At 43.4% G+C, this 22917-nt stretch overlaps 3 protein-coding genes across 3 annotated transcripts in view; 2 read left to right on the top strand and 1 right to left on the bottom strand.

Annotated features, from left to right (window-relative positions):
• Positions 1–2748, top strand: part of cdcp2 (CUB domain containing protein 2) — a 60394-nt gene extending 57646 nt beyond the window's left edge. The window contains exons 7-9 of the mRNA XM_082961400.1: positions 1433–1786; positions 1929–2107; positions 2437–2748. Of these exons, the coding sequence (XP_082817526.1) occupies positions 1433–1786; positions 1929–2107; positions 2437–2748 (845 nt within the window). The remainder of the gene's footprint in view (positions 1–1432; positions 1787–1928; positions 2108–2436) is intronic.
• A 130-nt stretch (positions 2749–2878) lies between these two features.
• On the bottom strand, positions 2879–7217 carry tceanc2 (transcription elongation factor A (SII) N-terminal and central domain containing 2). The gene is made up of 4 exons (XM_014141282.3): positions 6800–7217; positions 6540–6681; positions 6051–6247; positions 2879–5776 (listed from the first exon to the last, which is right to left on the bottom strand). The coding sequence occupies exons 1-4, from the start codon at positions 6896–6898 to the stop codon at positions 5588–5590; spliced, it is 627 nt and encodes a 208-aa protein (XP_013996757.1). The 5' UTR covers positions 6899–7217; the 3' UTR covers positions 2879–5587.
• An 85-nt stretch (positions 7218–7302) lies between these two features.
• tmem59 (transmembrane protein 59) lies at positions 7303–22436 on the top strand. Its single transcript, XM_014141281.3, has 8 exons — positions 7303–7541; positions 7985–8090; positions 8922–9016; positions 9345–9497; positions 10986–11061; positions 13284–13410; positions 13641–13758; positions 21147–22436. Exons 1-8 carry the CDS (start codon positions 7386–7388, stop codon positions 21297–21299), a joined length of 984 nt encoding a protein of 327 aa, XP_013996756.1. The 5' UTR covers positions 7303–7385; the 3' UTR covers positions 21300–22436.
• The last annotated feature ends 481 nt before the right edge of the window (positions 22437–22917 follow it).

Raw genomic sequence — 22917 nt, 5'->3', positions numbered from 1 at the left:
ATGGGGAGGGATTAAACTGTCCTGTACTATACTGAGGTCCATAGGGAGGGATTAAACTGTCCTGTACTATACTGAGGTCCATGGGGAGGGATTAAACTATCCTGTACTATACTGAGGTCCATGGGGAGGGATTAACTGTCCTGTACTATACTGAGGTCCATGGGGAGGGATTAACTGTCCTGTACTATACTGAGGTCCATGGGGAGAGATTAAACTATCCTGTACTATACTTTTTACATTTTACATTTTAGTCATTTAGCAGACGCTCTTATCCAGAGCGACTTACAGTAGTGAATGCATACATTTCATACATTTATTATTATTTTATTTTTTTTGTACTGGCCCCCCGTGGGAATCGAACCCACAACCCTGGCGTTGCACACACCATGCTGGCATTGCAAACACCATGCTCTACCACTGAGCCACAGGGAAGACCTACTGAGGTCCATGGGGAGGGATTAAACTGTCCTGTACTATACTGAGGTCCATGGGGAGGGATTAAACTGTCCTGTACTATACTGAGGTCCATGGGGAGGGATTAAACTATCCTGTACTATACTGAGGTCCATGGGGAGGGATTAAACTGTCCTGTACTATACTGAGGTCCATAGGGAGGGATTAAACTGTCCTGTACTATACTGAGGTCCATGGGGAGGGATTAAACTGTCCTGTACTATACTGAGGTCCATGGGGAGGGATTAAACTGTCCTGTACTATACTGAGGTCCATGGGGAGGGATTAACTGTCCTGTAGTATACTGAGGTCCATGGGGAGGGATTAAACTGTCCTGTACTATACTGAGGTCCATGGGGAGGGATTAAACTGTCCTGTACTATACTGAGGTCCATGGGGAGGGATTAAACTGTCCTGTACTATACTGAGGTCCATGGGGAGGGATTAAACTGTCCTGTACTATACTGAGGTCCATGGGGAGGGATTCAACTGTCCTGTACTATACTGAGGTCCATGGGGAGGGATTAAACTGTCCTGTAGTATACTGAGGTCCATGGGGAGGGATTCAACTGTCCTGTACTATACTGAGGTCCATGGGGAGGGATTAAACTGTCCTGTACTATACTGAGGTCCATAGGGAGGGATTAAACTGTCCTGTAGTATACTGAGGTCCATGGGGAGGGATTAAACTGTCCTGTACTATACTGAGGTCCATAGGGAGGGATTAAACTGTCCTGTACTATACTGAGGTCCATGGGGAGGGATTCAACTGTCCTGTACTATATTGAAGTCCATGGGGAGGGATTAAACTGCACATTCACTGACACCAGGACTGTGTTCAGTAGAGAGAAAATGTTTTGAAACGGGAAGGTACTAGCTGAACCTATTCAATAACAACACATTTTTGGTTACATTTTGGCTACTGTGTGACCTACTTAAGACAACCCTGTTTTGTCTCATATGTCCATCTGTCTGACAGGTGAATGCCAGCAGGTGCTGTCTGTACCAAGTGCGAATTTCACCAGCCCCCACTACCCTAACATCTACCCAAACAACATCAACTGTCACTGGACCATCAACCTGGCCGGGGGCTACCGCATCAAACTGTTCTTCAACGCTATGGAGCTAGAAGACAGGAACAGCCTATCAGACGAGTGTGACTATGACTCTGTAGCAGTGCATGACGGGAGCAGGGAGACAGCCCCGTTGCTAGGGCGATGGTGTGGCTCAGAACAACCCGGGTCTTTGATCTCTAAGAGCAACAACATGCTGGTGGTCCTCAGTACAGACAGGAACTATGCTTATAAAGGGTTCTCTGCATCCTATGTAGGAGGTGAGTGTCCAAACTGAAGCACGGCTGGCCGAAAGTTATCCAAACTATCAAGTTTATACTTATTTAATCATTCAAGAGACAAATGCAATTACAAACGTGTGTGTGTGTTCGTGCTTGTGTTATGTCTCCACCTCAATCCCAGTGGTACCAGTTAACATCAGCTGTACGAGGACAGAGTTTACCATCCACATCTCCCAGCAGTCACTGCCTGGGCTGGAACGTGAGAGTATCTATCTGGGAGACCGCTCCTGTACCGCCCAGCTGACACCTACCACCTATAAGATACTGGCACGCTTCGAAAAATGTGGCACTGCAGGCCAGGTAACTAACTACCCACTGGTTGATTCAAATTGTTTCCGTTTTAATTCAATTACATTGAGCCAACGTGGAATAGACGTTGAATTGTCATGTGTGCCTAGTGGGTAGCCACTGGCGTGATGATGACGCCAGTTTATAGCTGTTTAACTTTTCTTCTTAATTTGTCCATTTTATTGAAGCGACAGGACAGTGTATAAGGGAATTGAGGATACTAGAGGATGTGACAAAATAGCAGTGGGACCGGGATTTGATCCCACGCGGTCACAAGCATATGTTGTCTGATTGTTGTCCATCTGTATAATCCTGACCCTTAACCTCTAACCCCTGACCAGCCACGGCGTAACATCACCATGCTGGTGAACACGCTCTACATCGACTTCTCCGACGGGAAGGGGCGGAGCATCCAGGAGTACGAGGTACAGTGCGACGCCCAGCGCAAGATGGCCACCATTCACATCGTCTCAGCCGAGGAACGCCAGAGGATGAACGAGCTGGCCCGACGCCAAGCAGAGGGGTCCGGGGGAGGTGGAGGGAAGGAGGCAGACCCAGAGCCTCACGACCCCAGTGATATAGTGTTCATTAGCATCTGTGTGCTGGCTGTTGTACTGATGGTGATTGCTGTAATCTGGCTGGTACTGCTTTAGTAGAGATGGGGGTAAGAGGAGGGAGAAGAGGACAGAGGTGGGCGATGCAGTCTATGTGAGCCAGGACACGTTGAGGTTTATAATGAAAACTGACAGATTTATTTTTGTAATAAAATGACTATATTGCTCATTTCAATTGTACCAAAACAATTATTTAATATTGTCACCACTCTTGACATAACAACATTCAATAAAAACACAGGCAGAGATCAACATTTGATTTACTTCAATATAGAAAATCTAAGATGAATACAAAACAGCTCAATTAAAAGATTGACTGTGACTGTGTGCTCCACTGTCTTTCACCATTTTGGAAAAAGGCACCAGTCCACATTAATGACTGTGTGCTCCACTGTCTTTCACCATTTTGGAAAAAGGCACCAGTCCACATTAATGACTTTGTGCTCCACTGTCTTTCACCATTTTAGAAAAAGGCACCAGTCCACATTAATGACTGTGTGCTCCACTGTCTTTCACCATTTTAGAAAAAGGCACCAGTCCAGTAAAAGTATTTGCCAGAATGTCCCAGGTTTCCACACAGGTGTTGGGGGCTGAGTGGCTACCTTCTTTTTCTTGTGATTGGAGACCAGCTTTTTTTTTTTTAGCACCAGTCCAGAAACAACTGGCATGTCGCAGTCTTCCTTTGCAGCAGGTCTCATGGGTCTGGGCTTAGCTACCAACATGTTTGTGTAGATCCATTTGAGCAAAGCGAGGCTCAGAATCCTTCCATCTTGATCACAGAATCTGATTCTTTATTTAGGGTTGCTTTGTAGAGCAGTGATTCTGCTCAGTCCGACCGCAACATAGACGATCTCAAACACTACAACAGTCTTCTGCAGCTGGATTTAGGATTCGGGTTAGCTAGCTACTACACTCTTTGAATATATATATAGTACTAGTCAAACGTTTGGACACTACTCATGCAAAGGTTTTTCTTAATTTTTTCTATTTTCTACATTGTAGAATAATAGTGAAGACATCAAAACTATGAAATAACACATATTGAATCATGTAGTAACCAAAAAAAAGTGTTAAACATATGAGATTCTTCAAAGTAGACACACTTTGCCTTGATGACAGCTTTGCACACTCTTGGCATTCTCTCAACCAGCTTCATGAGGTAGTCACCTGGAATGCATATCAAATAACAGGTGTGCCTTGTTAAAAGTTAATTTGGGGAATTTCTTTCCTTCTTAATGCATTTGAGCCAATCAGTTGTGTTGTGACAAGGTAGGGGTGGTATACAGAAGAAGAAGATAGCCCTATTTGGTAAAAGACCAAATCCATATTATGGCAAGAACACCTCAAATAAGCAAAGAGAAACTACAGTCCATCATTACTTTAAGACATGAAGGTCAGTCAATACGAAAAATGTCAAGAACTTTGAAAGTTTCTTCAAGTGCAGTCGCAAAAACCATCAAGCGCTATGATGAAACTGGCTCTCATGAGGACCACCACAGGAAAGGAAGACCCAGATTTATCTCTGCTGCAGAGGATATGTTCATTAGAGTTAACTACACCTCAGATTGCAGCCCAAATAAATGCTTCACAGAGTTCAAGTAACAGACACATCTCAACGTCAACTGTTCAGCGGAGACTGTGTGAATCAGGCCTTCACGGTCGAATTGCTGCAAAGAAACCACTACTAAAGGAAACCAATAAGAAGAGACTTGCTTGGGCCAAGAAACACGAGCAATGGCCATTAGACCGGTGGAAATCTGTCCTTTGGTCTGATAAATCCAAACTGAGATTTTTGGTTTCAACCGCCATGTCTTTGTGAGACGCAGAGTAGGTGAACGGATGATCTCCGCATGCGTGGTTCCCACCGTGAAGCATGGAGGAGGAGGTGTGATGGTGCTTTGCTGGTGACACAGTCAGTGATTTATTCAGAATTCAAGGCACTCTTGCACCGTGCTTCTACACCTGCATTGCTTGCTGTTTGGGGTTTTAGGCTGGGTTTCTGTACAGCACTTCGAGATATCAGCTGATGTAAGAAGGGCTATATAAATACATTTTTGATTTGATGGCTACCACAGCATTCTGTAGCGATACGCCATCCCATCTGGTTTGCGCTTAGTGGGACTTTCATTTGTTTTTCAACAGGACAATGACCCAACATACCACCAAGCTGTGTAAGGACTATTTGACCAAGAAGGAGAGTGATGCATCAGATGACCTGGGCTCCACAATCACCCGACCTCAACCCAATTGAGACAGTTTGGGCATTTGTTTTTTTACCAGTTAAGAACAAATTCTTATTTACAATGACGGCCTAGGAACAGGGTCAACAGGGGCCTTGTTCAGGGGCAGAATGACAGATTTTTACCTTGTCAGCTCAGGGATTTGATCTAGCAACCTTTCGGTTACTGGCCCAACGCTCTAACCACTAAGCTACCTGCCACCCCAAAATGAGTTGGACCGCAGAGTGAAGGAAAAGCAGCCGTCAAGTGCTCAGCATATGTGGGAACTCCTTCAAGACTGTTGGAAAAGCATTCCTCATGAAGCTGGTTGAGAGAATGCCAAGAGTGTACAAAGCTGCCATCAAGGCAAAGGGTGGCTACTTTAAATTATTTTGATTTGTTTAACACTTTTTTTGTTACTACATGATTCCATGTGTTATTTCATAGTTTTGATGTCTTCACTATTATTCTACAATATAAATAAAGAAAAACCCTGGAATGTGTAGGTGTGTCAAAACTTTCAACCGGTACAGTGTGTGTGTATATATATATATATATATATATATTTTTTTTATATAGTTCTAGGTGGACCCCTTTCACCCACAAAGAACCCTTTTAGATATTTTTTTTCAATAGAGAAGCTTCTGAACAGAGTGCATTTACTTCTTGTGGGTGGACACCAGCTGGTTTACTGGGATCTTACTCTCCTTGACTTGACCCCTGACCTCTGGCTGGTGTTTGAGGGCAAAGACCAGCTTCCTGATAGTCCGTCTGTAGGATCCACTGACCAGCCGAGAACTCTGGTGGAACACCTCTCTCTCTATGTTCTCCACCAGACCACTGTCTGTCTGATAGATCACATACAATGAGAGGAAGATTACTATATTGTCCAATGTTCTAGAATGTCCAACAGAAATGAGTGTTCTGTGTGTATGTGTTCTCCCAAAGACAGAGCAAGAGACACCGAGACAGAGGGAGAGACCGAGGGATAGAGCAAGAGACACCGAGACAGAGCGCGAGAGACACTGAGGCAGAGAGAGCGAGACAGAGAAAGGGAGACAGCGAGAGAAAGAGAGAGATGGGTGTATTGACAATCCCAACACACAGTAAAAGCCCTCTCACCTCCACTTCCAGAGCTTCAGACAGCATTCTCCTGGCGTTGTTCCTCAGTCCCTCAGTCTGCTTGTCACAGCGTACTTCTATGGAGGGCTTGTTGGAGTGCTCTTCAATGAAGCGCCTCCATACAGTGTACACTTCAGCCGCTAGGGAACTCACCTCAGGGTCGGAGTGATACTTACGCATCTTGTTAACAGTGTGGCCTAAAAGGGAAAGAGACGAGAGGAGTTATCTGTGAGTGTGTGTGTTGGTGTGTTGACTGTATTTGTGTACCAGAATGAGATGAGCTGAACATAGAAGACAAACTTTTAACAGGTGTAGGTTTTTAGGAAATGAATGAATACACTACTAGACTGTTTGAATAGATTAAGTGAATGGCATGGGAAGGGAAGCAATACCATGATCCAAGTTCACAGACAGTGTGCTAAAAGAGACCTAAGGAATGGCGCTCCTTCCAGTTTGTGTGATTACCTCAAGTGAAGAGTCTTCCCTTACCTATTCTGGTTGTCTTGAGCACCTCCTTGGACGGCATCTTCTTGTTGAGCTCTGCCAGGGCTAGAAGCAGATTCTCCTTGGTCTGACCAGGCAGTTCCAGCATGGACTTGTACCTTTCAATGTCCTCAATCACCACCACTCTCTGGTACGGTAGGAAGACAGATCATAGATGTGTTATGTACGCATGCTTATTAGGCATGCCTAAGTGCACAATATCATATCATGTTTGACTTGAGAAGCGGTTGGTAACAGACACTTACGCGTAGAGACTCAATAGTTGCTTGTCGATACACCTTTTCTGTACCCTTCGTTTCCTTGGGTACTTCCCCGTTTGGTGGACGCACCACAAATTTGTCCATTTTCCAAGGTGTCTTGGATTTATTTATGGATGGGGGGAGGGACCGATCATCGATATAGTATTTAATTTGTAATCATTCTTAAGAGTTCGTAAACGAACAGGGAAAACAACTCTTCAAAATACTTGTTCTCCTGCGAAGAAAGCGAGTGTTTTTGTTCGGTTCACAGGCATCTTAACTAAGCGGCGCGAGTTCACGTACTAACGGTAGATCGATGTCAGTGGCATTGACAATGCGTAAATAGCTTCAAATTCAGGATGTTTTCTAGTATTATCCCCGTATGGTGTAAACTTTAAATAAAAAATTTAAAAAGCCTCAAGAAGATTGGTGGACCTTTCTTTTCTCTTTTTCAATCTGCGCCGCTAGGGACTAGTTGTAACATCCATGAGCCAGCCATCCCGAATCACGATTTTATTCTCGCGAGATTTTCACGAACGAGGAAGAAGAAGAAGGACTCGCCTGTCGTTGGGATTTTTTGCAGCAGGCTAAAATGGGGACGTTGAAGTCCTTTAGTGTGTTAGTGAGTCTGTGCTTCGTGCTCGCATACACCTCGGTAACTGCCGATGTTTTTGATGGAGTTTTGGGAAATACTGCGTCTTGCCATAAGACATGTCAAATGACTTACAGTTTGCACACATATCCTCGGGTGAGTTGCTGGAAGCTAGCTAGTAACGTTAGCCGTTTTGCTAGCTAAGCAAGTCTACTATACCGAAAAACTGGATAAGCTAAACTGTCATTCAGCAACCGAAAAATGACTCTGGCACCTACGATGTATTGAGCTGTTGTAGACTTCTGACCTGTGTATGGTTGTAATAAGTGATTCAAATTGGAGGTGCCGAGTGGGCTTTTTTTTTTTTCCTCTTTTGTTTGTAACTTAACGTTACATTTTTATTACGACATTTTTGAGAAGTACATACTTCCGTTACGGTCGCTAATGTTCAATTTAGATTACGGTAGTTGCTCAGCGAAACGAACGTACTTTGACGTAACGCTGGTGAATGAGAGTTTGAATCGGAGCTTTCTGAACGTTCGAGAGTACAAAGATACTGGTTCAGTCCTGTTCATGACTGTGTTCGTTTTGTGTTGTAGGAGGAGGAACTGTACGCCTGCCAGAGAGGCTGTCGTCTGTTCTCCATTTGCCAGTTCGTGGGCGACAGTGAGGATCTGAACCAAACTAAAGTCGAGTGTGACTCCAGTAAGATGCTCATGCAATGTCTTCAAAACAGATAGGCTCATGTGCAGAAAACCGATAATACTATTGTGAAGGCAGTTTTCAGTTGAACCAAAAGGTTTATTACAAGATTTCAGGGAGGGAGAAAGAAAGCAGAAGCAAATAAAATGTCTAACGGGTCTCTTGGAAACAGGCCCTTTTTATATTCTAATCAGAAAGTACCAAATGTTCCCTAAACATCAACTTGAGAGGCTTGTACGAAGTCAAAACAAAAGACAGTGACTTTTCAAGCTGCTACAGAATCAGTGTTCGTAATGTCATCAATACAGTAATAATCAGGGTGTCCTTGTAGAAGAATCTAAACATTTTTTTTTAAATGTCATGGCTTGGGGGCCCGCATTGATTTTGTTATCATCTTAGTTACTCGGATAGCATAAGAACACGGCATAAGCCATAACAAAATGTTTAGAATTGCAGGAAATTAGCTTTAAAACCATAAAATTCTCTCTCTGCCCCCAAAAATGTGTCTGGGCCAAGAGGTTAGTGCCATTGGACACGCCCACTACCCCATTTTGATTCAGAAAACAACATAGTGACAAAAGTTACAACGTACACTAAGTATACCAAACATTAGGAACACCTTTCCTAAAATTGAATTTCACCTCCTTTTTACCCTCAGAATCAGCCTCAAGCCTGCAATATGTTTGACTAAATTATAGAAGACCATCTATACACTTCTTCATTAAAATGTGTTAAAATCACACCCATTAGACAGTCTACTGGTTCCACGAGACGAGTGTTATCTGTTCTGTCTGTAACCTGTTTATTTTTTTTTTACTTCCTGATTCTCCCCAGCTTGTCATGAAGCATACAGCCAGTCAGAGGAGCAGTATGCCTGCAACCTGGGCTGCCAGAGTCAACTACCGTTTGCTGAGCAAAGACAAGAGCAGGTACTGTTCTACACCACTCCCTCAAACACACTCAAGTAACTGCCATTGTTTGTTGAAGACTGATATTGACAATAGAAATATTGTTGGTGATATGTAGGAAAATAGACTGAGACAGCCTATTGGAATAGAAATGTTGTTAACCAAGTGTGTGTGTGAGGAGCCTGGTCCCAGAACTGTTTGTGCTGTATAGCCAAGTCCTGCACCATTGACAATAACATTTGTCAAGAAAGCACAAACATTGCCTGGTCCTAGATATGTGATTTCTACCAGACCCCATGAACAGGGATGTGTGTTTGACCCTTGACCCCATAATACTATCATCCTCCAGTTGCTGGCCATGATGCCCCGCATCCACCTGCTGTACCCTTTGACTCTGGTGAGAGGGTTCTGGGACGATGTCATGAGTCATGCCCACAGCTTCATCTCCTCCTCTTGGACCTTCTACCTCCAGGCTGACGACGGGAAGCTGGTCATCTTCCAGGTAGTGTTTTTTTGTGGAGCGACTTCAACCCTATTCATCCAAACTGGCACTCCTTTAGGATTTGTTTTTCACTTCCTGTTGCACATTGCCACTAATGGAACTTGAGTAGGTATTTTTTTGAAATTGTATTTAACCTCTCTGGGGTAGGTGGGACGCTAGCGTCAAATTCAAAACAACAAAAATCTCATAATTCAAATTTCTCAAACATACAACTATTATATCCCATTTTAAAGATGCACTTCTCGTTAATCCAACCACATTATCCGATTTCAAAAAGGCTTTACGGCGAAAGCATAACATTAGATTGTTAGGAAAACGCCTAGACAAGAAAAACCACACAGCCATTTTCCAAGCAAGGAGAGGCTTCACAAAAACCAGAAATACAGCTAAGATTAATCACTACCCTTTGATCTTCATCAGATGGCGCTCATAGGACTTCATGTTACACAATACATGTATGTTTTGCTCGATAAAGTTCATATTTATATCCAAAAACCCCATTTTACATTGGCGTGTAATGTTCAGAAATGTTTTGCCTCCCAAAACTTCCAGTGAATGAGCACATCAATTTACAGAAATACTCATCATAAACGTTGATAAAATATTCAACTGTTATTCAAAGAATTATAGATACACTTCTCCTTAATGCAACCGCTGTGTCAGATTTCAAAAAAGCTTTACAGCGAAAGCAAACTTTGCAATAATCTGAGTACAGCGCTCAGATATCAAAACAAGCCATACAGATACCCGCCATTGGAGTCAACAGAAATGACAAAAATTACATTATAAATATTCACTTACCTTTGATCTTCATCGGAATGCAATCCCAGTAATCCCAGTTCCAGAATAAATGTTCAATAAAGTTCATATTTATGTCCAAATACCTCCATTTTGTTCGCGCGTTCAGTCGAGTAATCCAAATCCACTGTGTTCGCGCGTTCAGTCAAGTAATCCAAATCGAGTTCAGACGAAAAGTCAAAAAAGTTATATTAGTTCGTAGAAACATGTCAAACGATGTATAGAATCAATCTTTAGGATGTTTTTATCATAAATCTTCCATAATATTCCAACCGGACGATTCCTTTGTCTTCAGAAATGAAAAGGAACACAGCTAACTCTCACGTGAGGGCGCGCGATTGAGCTCATGTCATTTTCTCAGTCATCTGATTCCAATGGCTCTTATTCTCTCCCCATTCACAGTAGAAGCATGAAACAACGTTCTAAAGACTGACATCTAGTGGAAGCCTCAGGAAGTGAAAAATGACCCCATTGACACTGTATACTGGATAGGGAATCGCTTAAAACTACAAACCTCAGATTTCCACACTTCCTGGTTGGATTTTTTCTCAGGTTTTTGCCTGCCATATGAGTTCTGTTATACTCACCTTTATTTAACTAGGTAAGTCATAAACATAAGTTACCCAACAATTTACCTTTTATCAAAGTAATTGTTGTGTAACTTGAGTATGTCATTTTGTTTTTTGACAGACTGAACCACAGATCCAGTTTATTCCTGCGTTTGAGCTCCAGAAAGAGGAAGTCAGGGGAGAACCACAGAAGAAATGTAAGTCCTCTTTATCATATTCATAGTTACTAGCCAGCTACCACCCGGTACTCTACCCTGAACCTTAGAGACTGCTGCCCTATGTACATATACCCTGAGTGTACAAAACATCAGGACACCTTCCTAATATTGAGTTGCACTCCCTTAAGATCAGCCTCAATTCATCGGTGCATGGACACTACAATGTGTCGAAAGCGTTCTACAGGGATGCTGGCCCATGTTGATTCCAATGCTTCCTGCAGTTGAATCAAGTTTGTTGGATGTCCTTTGTGTGGTGGACCATTGTTGACACACACAGGAAACAAGTGACATCAATAAGGGATCGTAGACTGACTAGGTGAAAGCTATGTTATGAAAAGAGCAGATGTTCCTAATGTGTTGTACACTCAGTGTACATGTACATAGTCATCGGACACAAGTCACTTGAATAATGTTTACATACTGTTTTACCCACTTCATATGTATACTGTATTCTAGTCAAGGCTCATCCTATATAGCTACTGCTGTACACACCTTTTTATATTAATATACTGTCTATACACATCTATGTCATGAATGAAAGTAGGTGGAAACCTACTTGTTGAACATCTCATCCCAGAATCATGGGCATTAATATGGAGTTGGTCCCACCTTTTCTGCTATAACAGCCTCCACTCTTCTGGGAAGGCTTTACACTGGAGGTTGGAACATTGCTGCGGGGACTTGCTTCCATTCAGACACAAGCATTAGTGAGGTCGCGGACTGTTGGGCGATTAGGCCTGGCTCGCAGTCGGCAATCCAATTCATCCCAAAGGTGTTCGATGGGGTTGAGGTCCAGGGCTCTGTGCAGGCCAGTCAAGTTCTTCCACACCGATCTCGATAAACCATTTCTGTATGGACCTCGCTTTGTGCACGGGGGCATTGTCATGCTGAAACAGGAAAGGGTCTTCCCCAAACTGTTGCCACAAAGTTGGAAAAACACAATTGTCTATAATGTCATTGTATGCTGTAGCGTTAAGATTTCCCTTCACTGGAACTAAGGGACCTAGCCTGAACCATGAAAAACAGCCCCAGACCATTATTCCTCATCCACCAAACTTTACAGTTGGCACTATACATTGGGGCAGGTAGCGTTCTCCTGGCATCCTCCAAACCCAGATTTATCTGTTGGACTGCCAGATGGTGAAGCATGATTCATCACTCCAGAGAATGCGTGTTCAATGGCCGCGAGCTTTACACCACTCCAGCCGAAGCTTGGCATTGCGCATGGTGATCTTAGGCTTGTGTGCAGCTATTCGGCCATGGAAACCCATATCATGAAGCTCCCGACGAACAGTTCTTGTGCTGACGTTGCTTCCAGAGACAGTTTGGAACTCGGTAGTGAGTGTTGCAACCGAGGACAGACAATTTTTACCTGCTTCAGCACTTGGTGTTCCCGTTCTGTGAGCTTGTGTGGCCTACCACTTTGCAACTGAGCCGTTGTTGCTCCTAGACGTTTCCATGTCACAATAACAGCACTGATAGTTGACCGGGGCAGCTCTAGCAGGGCCGAAATTTAATGAACTGACTTGTTGGAAAGGTGGCATCCTATGACGGTGCCACATTGAACGTCACTGAGCTATTCAGTAAGGTCAGTGTTTGTTTATGGAGATTGCATGGCTGTGTGCTCGATTTTATACACCTGTCAGCAACGGGTGTGGCTTAAATATCCACTCATTTGAAGGGGTGTGTATATATGCAGCAATGTTCCGACATCTAGTGGAAAGCCTTCCCAGGAGAGTGAAGGCTGTTATAGCAGCAAAGGGGGACCAACTCCATATTAATGCACATGATTTTGCAATGAGGTGTTCGACGAGCAGGTGTCCACATACTTTTTGCCATGTAGTGTACTTTTTGCCATGTAGTGTATGTTCTGGACTGACATTGCTTGTTCTGATATTCCTTAATTTTGGGGATTTGTTTTGTATTATTAGATATGCTGCACTGATGGTGCTAGAAACATAAGCATTTCACTTCACCTGCTATAACATCTGCAAAATATGTGTACGCTGCTGATAACATTTTATAAAAAGATATATCGATCTATATTTTTTATTTATCAAATTGACTGGGGGAAAAACTAGATGCTGTGAGTGTGCATTTAGGATTTACGGATGAACTTTTACACAATCACAATGTTTACTGTGTAATGCAAAAAAAAATAAACAATTGGTATGGAAACATGTCTATCTCTCCCGCTCCAGATCCTGGCCTTGGTAGCCCGGTGTACAAGGACTACCAGCGTAGTTTCGTCCAGGAGAGGGACAGGGACATGTATGTGGACCGCAGCATCAACGAGGACGACTACAACCTCTTCAGCTGTCTCTCCAGGTCAGTTACAGAAGGACACGTCTTCTACGCAAACTATTAGGTTTAGATGGTAGGTTTATCAGGCAATACAGCTGAGGAAGCAGGAGGCAAAGGTCGGGGTGCTAAAATAGTCCACAGTTTATATAAACTGTAAAGATAAACCTAAGATGTAAAGAAGGAATTGTTTGGGATAAACACTGAGCTCCTGATTTTGAATGACTCATTGATGTGTATCTGACATTCCTCTCTAGGAACCCCTGGCTCCCAGGCTGGATCCTGACCACCACTCTGATCCTGTCTATTCTGGTTCTCATCTGGATCTGCTGTGCTACTGTTGCGACCGCTGTTGACCAATATGTCCCAGCTGAGGTAACTCTTCCCCCTAGGTCAAAAATATGAAGGAATATTCTAAAATCCCATAAGTCTTTGCATAAATGCAAACAAAATAAAGGGACTATCGAGCAACGGCACCGGTCCCATCAATCCCACTTAACCTGGGTACAGATGTCAGATCTTAATTTGACCCATTTCGTCACAAAAGGAAAATAATCCTGCAGCAGGAGGATTCGATTTAATATTTACAATCACCACCAGGGGGCAGCTGGCAGAGGTGTTTGTAGGCTATACAATGGAGTACCGTACCATAGTTTCTAAACCCAGGGGCACAACATAGCGAGACTTCCAGGAACGCTTGTAAAGCAGACCACGCCAGGGTTTGGTGTTTGAGATGTCATTGAGAGAAGTTATTTATTTTAAATGTTTTCTTCGTTCATTTTCTCAATTTTAAAGGCGCAACCTAGATTCAAGCCAATTTCTTAAGTAGTTGAACATGTTATTCCAACCTCGTGGAAGTGACAAACTGACACTGTGTATCCTATAATAACTCAAATACACAGGTAGGTTATGCTACAGTTAACACCATCTGCTAGAAGGGCGAGTGTCGGAATCGAACCTCCACCGTCACGGATGTGTGCTGAAGGCAGCTTGGGTTGAATTTAATAATTCTAATTCCCTTCTCCCCTCTGCGAATCGCCATTCTCCGAAGCACCTCTCACTCGCATGGCTCTCTCTCAGATATCTCAATTCTTATTCGCCAATGTCCATCACGTGATCGGGGTTCTTCTCACAGGCATCTCAGCTCTGAAGTAGGCTACAAGTGAAGACCGACACATCGGGGACGTAACTTTGTGCGTCCTTATCAAATTCCAAGGCACATATTGAAGATATTAGAACTGTCTACAGCCTCTCCTATCCCCCTATGTCAATCTCCTATCCCCTGACACTACAGCCTATATCAATCTCCTATCCCCCCTATATCAATCTCCTATCCCCTGACACTACAGCCTATATCAATCTCCTATCCCCCCTATATCAATCTCCTATCCCCTGACACTACAGCCTGTATCAATCTCCTATCCCCCCCTATATCAATCTCCTTTCCCCCCCTATATCAATCTCCTATCCCCTGACACTACAGCCTATATCAATCTCCTATCCCCCCTATATCAATCTCCTATCCCCTGACACTACAGCCTATATCAATCTCCTGTCCCCCCCTATATCAATCTCCTATCCCCCCTATATCAATCTCCTATCCCCTGACACTACAGCCTATATCAATCTCCTATCCCCCCCATATCAATCTCCTTTCCCCCCCTATATCAATCTCCTATCCCCTGACACTACAGCCTATATCAATCTCCTATCCCCCCTATGTCAATCTCCTATCCCCCCTATATCAATCTCCTATCCCCCCCTATATCAATCTCCTATCCCCTGACACTACAGCCTATATCAATCTCCTATCCCCCCTATATCAATCTCCTATCCCCTGACACTACAGCCTATATCAATCTCCTATCCCCCCTATATCAATCTCCTATCCCCTGACACTACAGCCTGTATCAATCTCCTATCCCCCCCTATATCAATCTCCTTTCCCCCCCTATATCAATCTCCTATCCCCTGACACTACAGCCTATATCAATCTCCTATCCCCCCTATATCAATCTCCTATCCCCTGACACTACAGCCTATATCAATCTCCTGTCCCCCCCTATATCAATCTCCTATCCCCCCTATATCAATCTCCTATCCCCTGACACTACAGCCTATATCAATCTCCTATCCCCCCCATATCAATCTCCTTTCCCCCCCTATATCAATCTCCTATCCCCTGACACTACAGCCTATATCAATCTCCTATCCCCCCTATGTCAATCTCCTATCCCCCCTATATCAATCTCCTATCCCCCCCTATATCAATCTCCTATCCCCTGACACTACAGCCTATATCAATCTCCTATCCCCCCCTATATCAATCTCCTATCCCCCCTATATCAATCTCCTATCCCCTGACACTACAGCCTATATCAATCTCCTATCCCCCCTATATCAATCTCCTATCCCCTGACACTACAGCCTATATCAATCTCCTATCCCCCCTATATCAATCTCCTATCCCCTGACACTACAGCCTATATCAATCTCCTATCCCCCCCTATATCAATCTCCTATCCCCCCTATATCAATCTCCTATCCCCTGACACTACAGCCTATATCAATCTCCTATCCCCCCCTATATCAATCTCCTTTCCCCCCCTATATCAATCTCCTATCCCCTGACACTACAGCCTATATCAATCTCCTATCCCCCCTATATCAATCTCCTATCCCCCCTATATCAATCTCCTATCCCCCCTATATCAATCTCCTATCCCCCCCTATATCAATCTCCTATCCCCCCCTATATCAATCTCCTATCCCCTGACACTACAGCCTATATCAATCTCCTATCCCCCCCTATATCAATCTCCTATCCCCCTATATCAATCTCCTATCCCCTGACACTACAGCCTATATCAATCTCCTATCCCCCCCTATATCAATCTCCTTTCCCCCCTATATCAATCTCCTATCCCCTGACACTACAGCCTATATCAATCTCCTATCCCCCCTATATCAATCTCCTATCCCCTGACACTACAGCCTATATCAATCTCCTATCCCCCCTATATCAATCTCCTATCCCCTGACACTACAGCCTATATCAATCTCCTATCCCCCCCTATATCAATCTCCTTTCCCCCCCCTATATCAATCTCCTATCCCCTGACACTACAGCCTATATCAATCTCCTATCCCCCCTATATCAATCTCCTATCCCCCCTATATCAATCTCCTATCCCCCCTATATCAATCTCCTATCCCCCCTATATCAATCTCCTATCCCCTGACACTACAGCCTATATCAATCTCCTATCCCCCCCTATATCAATCTCCTATCCCCCCTATATCAATCTCCTATCCCCTGACACTACAGCCTATATCAATCTCCTATCCCCCCCTATATCAATCTCCTTTCCCCCCTATATCAATCTCCTATCCCCTGACACTACAGCCTATATCAATCTCCTATCCCCCCTATATCAATCTCCTATCCCCTGACACTACAGCCTATATCAATCTCCTATCCCCCCCTATATCAATCTCCTATCCCCCCCTATATCAATCTCCTATCCCCTGACACTACAGCCTATATCAATCTCCTATCCCCCCTATATCAATCTCCTATCCCCTGACACTACAGCCTATATCAATCTCCTATCCCCCCTATATCAATCTCCTATCCCCTGACACTACAGCCTATATCAATCTCCTATCCCCTGACACTACAGCCTATATCAATCTCCTATCCCCCCTATATCAATCTCCTATCCCCTGACACTACAGCCTATATCAATCTCCTATCCCCTGACACTACAGCCTATATCAATCTCCTATCCCCCCTATATCAATCTCCTATCCCCTGACACTACAGCCTATATCAATCTCCTATCCCCTGACACTACAGCCTATATCAATCTCCTATCCCCCCCTATATCAATCTCCTTTCCCCCCTATATCAATCTCCTATCCCCTGACACTACAGCCTATATCAATCTCCTATCCCCCCTATATCAATCTCCTATCCCCTGACACTACAGCCTATATCAATCTCCTATCCCCCCCTATATCAATCTCCTTTCCCCCCCTATATCAATCTCCTATCCCCTGACACTACAGCCTATATCAATCTCCTATCCCCCCTATATCAATCTCCTATCCCCCCCTCCCATCCCCCATCAATCTCCTATCCCCTGACACTACAGCCTATATCAATCTCCTATCCCCCCCTATATCAATCTCCTTTCCCCCCTATATCAATCTCCTATCCCCTGACACTACAGCCTATATCAATCTCCTATCCCCCCTATATCAATCTCCTATCCCCTGACACTACAGCCTATATCAATCTCCTATCCCCCCTATATCAATCTCCTATCCCCTGACACTACAGCCTATATCAATCTCCTATCCCCCCTATATCAATCTCCTATCCCCTGACACTACAGCCTATATCAATCTCCTATCCCCTGACACTACAGCCTATATCAATCTCCTATCCCCTGACACTACAGCCTATATCAATCTCCTATCCCCTGACACTACAGCCTATATCAATCTCCTATCCCCCCTATATCAATCTCCTATCCCCTGACACTACAGCCTATATCAATCTCCTATCCCCCCTATATCAATCTCCTATCCCCTGACACTACAGCCTATATCAATCTCCTATCCCCCCTATATCAATCTCCTATCCCCCCTATATCAATCTCCTATCCCCTGACACTACAGCCTATATCAATCTCCTATCCCCCCTATATCAATCTCCTATCCCCTGACACTACAGCCTATATCAATCTCCTATCCCCCCTATATCAATCTCCTATCCCCTGACACTACAGCCTATATCAATCTCCTATCCCCCCTATATCAATCTCCTATCCCCTGACACTACAGCCTATATCAATCTCCTATCCCCCCCTATATCAATCTCCTTTCCCCCCTATATCAATCTCCTATCCCCTGACACTACAGCCTATATCAATCTCCTATCCCCCCTATATCAATCTCCTATCCCCTGACACTACAGCCTATATCAATCTCCTATCCCCCCTATATCAATCTCCTATCCCCTGACACTACAGCCTATATCAATCTCCTATCCCCCCCTATATCAATCTCCTATCCCCCCCTATATCAATCTCCTATCCCCTGACACTACAGCCTATATCAATCTCCTATCCCCCCTATATCAATCTCCTATCCCCTGACACTACAGCCTATATCAATCTCCTATCCCCTGACACTACAGCCTATATCAATCTCCTATCCCCCCTATATCAATCTCCTATCCCCTGACACTACAGCCTATATCAATCTCCTATCCCCTGACACTACAGCCTATATCAATCTCCTATCCCCCCTATATCAATCTCCTATCCCCTGACACTACAGCCTATATCAATCTCCTATCCCCTGACACTACAGCCTATATCAATCTCCTATCCCCTGACACTACAGCCTATATCAATCTCCTATCCCCCCCTATATCAATCTCCTATCCCCCATAGTACAAAAGTTGACCTGTTCTGTGTGAGAAATAAACATTCCGAACATAGTCTGGGACAGTTGTGGGATGCGATAGATCCCAAATGAATACAACCACTAACATAATTATCATAGCAACGAGGCTGACGCAATAGATCAAAATGTTGATAAACTATTAGGCTATTTCTTCACATTATAAGCGAAGCAATGTCACATGGCAGTAGGCTATAATCGCGAATGTTACAAAATGCAATCAATTAGCAGGATAACACTGTTCTCAAATACTATCATTCATGCAATAATGCTCTTTATAAAGGTGCAATTTTTTTAATGGTGAAAATTGTCTTAACTCATGCGCCGCCTATGTATGCCAGTCAGGCTCTATACCGGTTGTAAAGTTATTTGGTCACTTTAGTTGTGATACAAACCTTAAAACGTGTATATATAAGCCTTGGCTAGGCTACATGAGGTGTGCAACTATGATTTTGAATAAGTCCCCCAAAAAAAGACATGCACTGTTTCTTGCCTTACTGCACAGAAGCTGGGCATCATTCACAAGTGATAGATTAATATTGTCACTAACAGACTATTCTTGATTTAATCTTGTCTTTATAAATAATATACTGTATGTGTGAAATGAGTTTTGATTTAGAACGGACCGTTATCATTCACCTGTCTCCAAACAGACGGGGGGAAATACATGTCGTCTATGCACTTAAATAGCGACTGGAAGACGCTTCTCTTGTGGTTAATTTTCATGCCAGCTAGGTAGGCTATAATACTCCTGTTGTAAAGTGATGCAATGTGCTTAATCAAATTGTATTTGTCACATGCGCCGAATACAACAGGTGTAGACGTTACCGTGAAATGCTTACTTACAAGCCCTTAACTAACAATGCAGTTTTAAGAAAATAGAATTAAGAAAATATTTACTAAAATAAAATTGAAGAAAAGTAACACAATAAAATAACAATGAGGCGATATACAGGGGATACAGGTTAGTTGAGGTAATTTGTACATGTAGGGGTAAAGTGACTATGCATAGATAATAAACAGTGAGTAGTAGCAGTGTAAAAACAAAGTGGGGGGGGTGTTGACGTAAATAGTCCGGGTAGCCATTTGATTAATTGTTCATCAGTCTTATGGCTTGGGGGGTAGAAGCTGTTAAGGAGCCTTTTGGATCTAGACTTGGTGCTCAGGTACAGCTTGCCGTGCGGTAGCAGAGAGAACAGTCTGACTTGGGTGACTGGAGTCTTTGACAATATAGTATATGGGTTCTGGGTGACAGGAAGCTTGGCCCCAGTAATGTACTGGGCTGTATGCACTACCCTCTGTACCGTCTTACGGTCGGGTCAGGATGCTCTCGATGGTGCAGCTATATAACTTTTTGAGGATCTGGGGACCCATGTCAGATCTTTCCAGTCTCCTGGGGGGGGGAAAGGTGTTGTCGTGCCCTCTTCACGACTGTCTTGGTGTGTTTGGACCATGATAGTTTGTTGATGTTGACACCAAGGAACTTGAAACTTTTAACCCGCTCCGCTACAGCCCTGTCGATGTCAATGGGGGCGTGTTCGGTCCTCCTTTTCCTGTTGTCCATGATCATCTCCTTTGTCTTGCTTAATATTAGGAAAGTTGATAATTATAGTAGGCCTAGCCTATGGAAAGCTGATGGGAGCCTCTTTTTAAGAGGCCCTCAACTTTGTTTTCTCACACAATTGCATATCTCATGGGCTCTCATGCAGTGTTGGATGACATTTGTATTGATGTCAGAGTGATTAGAGGGACAATAGAGTGCTGAGTAACAGGCAGTTAGCAAGTTTGGTAGGCTACTAATGACCATCAGCAGCATCAGATCTTGGAAGAAGCCTAATTACCACGACTAAAAGTTCATGTGGCATTTGACTGCGGTCATGACTCGTGACCGCCAGTGTGGCGGTAATATAGTCACCGTAATAGCCCTAGTCCAGGTAGCTATTTGGTTAACTACTGGTACCTGTGTGGCTCAGTTGGTAGAGCATGGTGTTTGCAACGCCAGGGTTGTGGGTTCGATTCCCACGGGGGACCAGTACGGAGAAAAAATGTATGAAATGTATGCATTCACTACTGTAAGTTGCTCTGGATAAGAGCGTCTGCTAAATTACTAAAATGTAAATGTAACTATTTAGCAGTCTTATGGCTTGAGGGTAGAAGCTGTTCAGGGTCCTGTTGGTTCAACTGACTGGTTTTAGTGAAGGGGTACTTAACATGTTAGCAATCAAGACGGAACCAAGGTCTCCCTATCAATATTGAAAATCAAACTTTTATGTCTTTTGTCTTTGTAGAAACTGAGTATCTATGGAGACATGGAGTACGCCAAGGACCACAAACTGCTCACCCCTTACCCAGCATCCTCTCTGGTCATCATCACCTCCGGGCAGGAGGAGGAGGCTGGACCCCTCCCTTCCAAAGTTAACCTGGACCAGTCCAACATCTAAACATCTAGGGTGTCAAACCAGCTAGCCTGGGTACCAGTCTGTTTGTGCTATCTTTCCGCCTAGACTGGCAAGGATTGACATAACACAAACCGACCTTTACCCAAGCTACAAACCAACAGGGGGGTGATGATGATTAAGAGTAAAAGGCATTTTTATGGAGACTTTCAAGACTATGATTAATCTGGGTCCGGACTAGTGAATTGAAACATGATTGTGGAGGTTGAGGAAGGAAGTCTAAGAAGATTGTATGAAAAAGCATGCTAAATTAGGTATCCATTGAAAGGGGTGTTCTTCGGTCCAGGAGTAGGTTTAATCTGGGTCTGCAAACTGAAGCTGGCACTTTTTTTTTCTTTTTTCATTTTTTCATTTTTTTCATTTCTTTTTTTTTGTTTGTTTAGAAAGCCCAAGTCAGTCTTACTTTTTCACACTGTTAGAACCTGTTTTAGTCAAACTGTTTCCAGCAAAATTATTCTAATTTTTATATTGGCTGTTGTCTTATTCCTCTCTCAAGATCTAGAGAGAGGCATAAGAATTGGGGGGTGTTTATTGTTGTTCTGTGAATTGGCATAAAGTGAGGCACTATCACAATGATGACAGCGCAGTTACATGAGCTTCTTTTTAAGACTTTCTTTGTTGGTGTGTATTCCAGACCCTCATTTGATGTTTTGTTTTATTGAATGATTATTATTTTGTTGTTTGAATTCTCTTCATGAGTCCCCAATGGCCCCCTATTCCCTAGATAGTGTTGTCAAAAAATACTGCACTATAAAGGGAATAGGGGGGCCTTTGGGGAGGTAGCACAAGTTTTTATGTGCCCGGATTCATTTAGAACGTAGAAACCCTAAATACATTTTGGTGAAATTACACGGGTCAATAACGGGCTATGTGCACCTACCATTACAGCTGTATCTATCCCTTTCACTTATTGTGGTCGTGTTTAATCCGTAGTGGTTGGATGGGGGTTTTCTGTTTATAAGCAGCCCTTTGTCACAACAGAGATTGTTTTACATATTATACAATAACGCTGAAATGTGACTTCAGATTTGCATTAGACATGACAGCACTGTGGGTAGTTGTAACTTTACTTTGGTTTTCTCCTGATGAGGAATGGTTTTGAAATAAACAAGATTGAGTCAAGCGGCTGTTTGTCTATGCGTTATTTTGACAGTGATACTTTAACTTGTAGTCATGTTTACCATATTGACGATTAGGTCTGTCCTAAATCCTCTAAATCACAGCAACATGGCAAAAGGAGAACTTTGGAAGGAAGGGGTGTAAGTATCCAAGAAGTAGAGGTCGACCGATTTAATCGGAATGGCCGATTTCAAGTTTTCATAACAATCGATAAATTTGGACGCCGGTTTATTATTTATTTTAAAAAAACATTTTTTTTTTACACCTTTATTTAACTAGGCAAGTCAGTTAAGAACAAATTCTTATTTAGAATGACGGCCTACTGGGGAACTGCCTTGTTCAGGTGCAGAAAGACAGATTTCTTTCAACATTGTCAGCTCTGGGATTCAATCAAGCAACCTTTCGGTTACTGACCCAACGCTCTAACCACTAGGCTACCTGCTCATAAGGCCTCACTGTACCATTGTCCACACAACATCAGAGA

This window comes from Salmo salar, chromosome 14 (genome assembly GCF_965601325.2).
Source record: "Salmo salar chromosome 14, fSalSal1, whole genome shotgun sequence".
Taxonomy (NCBI): domain Eukaryota; kingdom Metazoa; phylum Chordata; class Actinopteri; order Salmoniformes; family Salmonidae; genus Salmo; species Salmo salar.
This window is presented reverse-complemented; position numbering and strand designations above follow the sequence as displayed.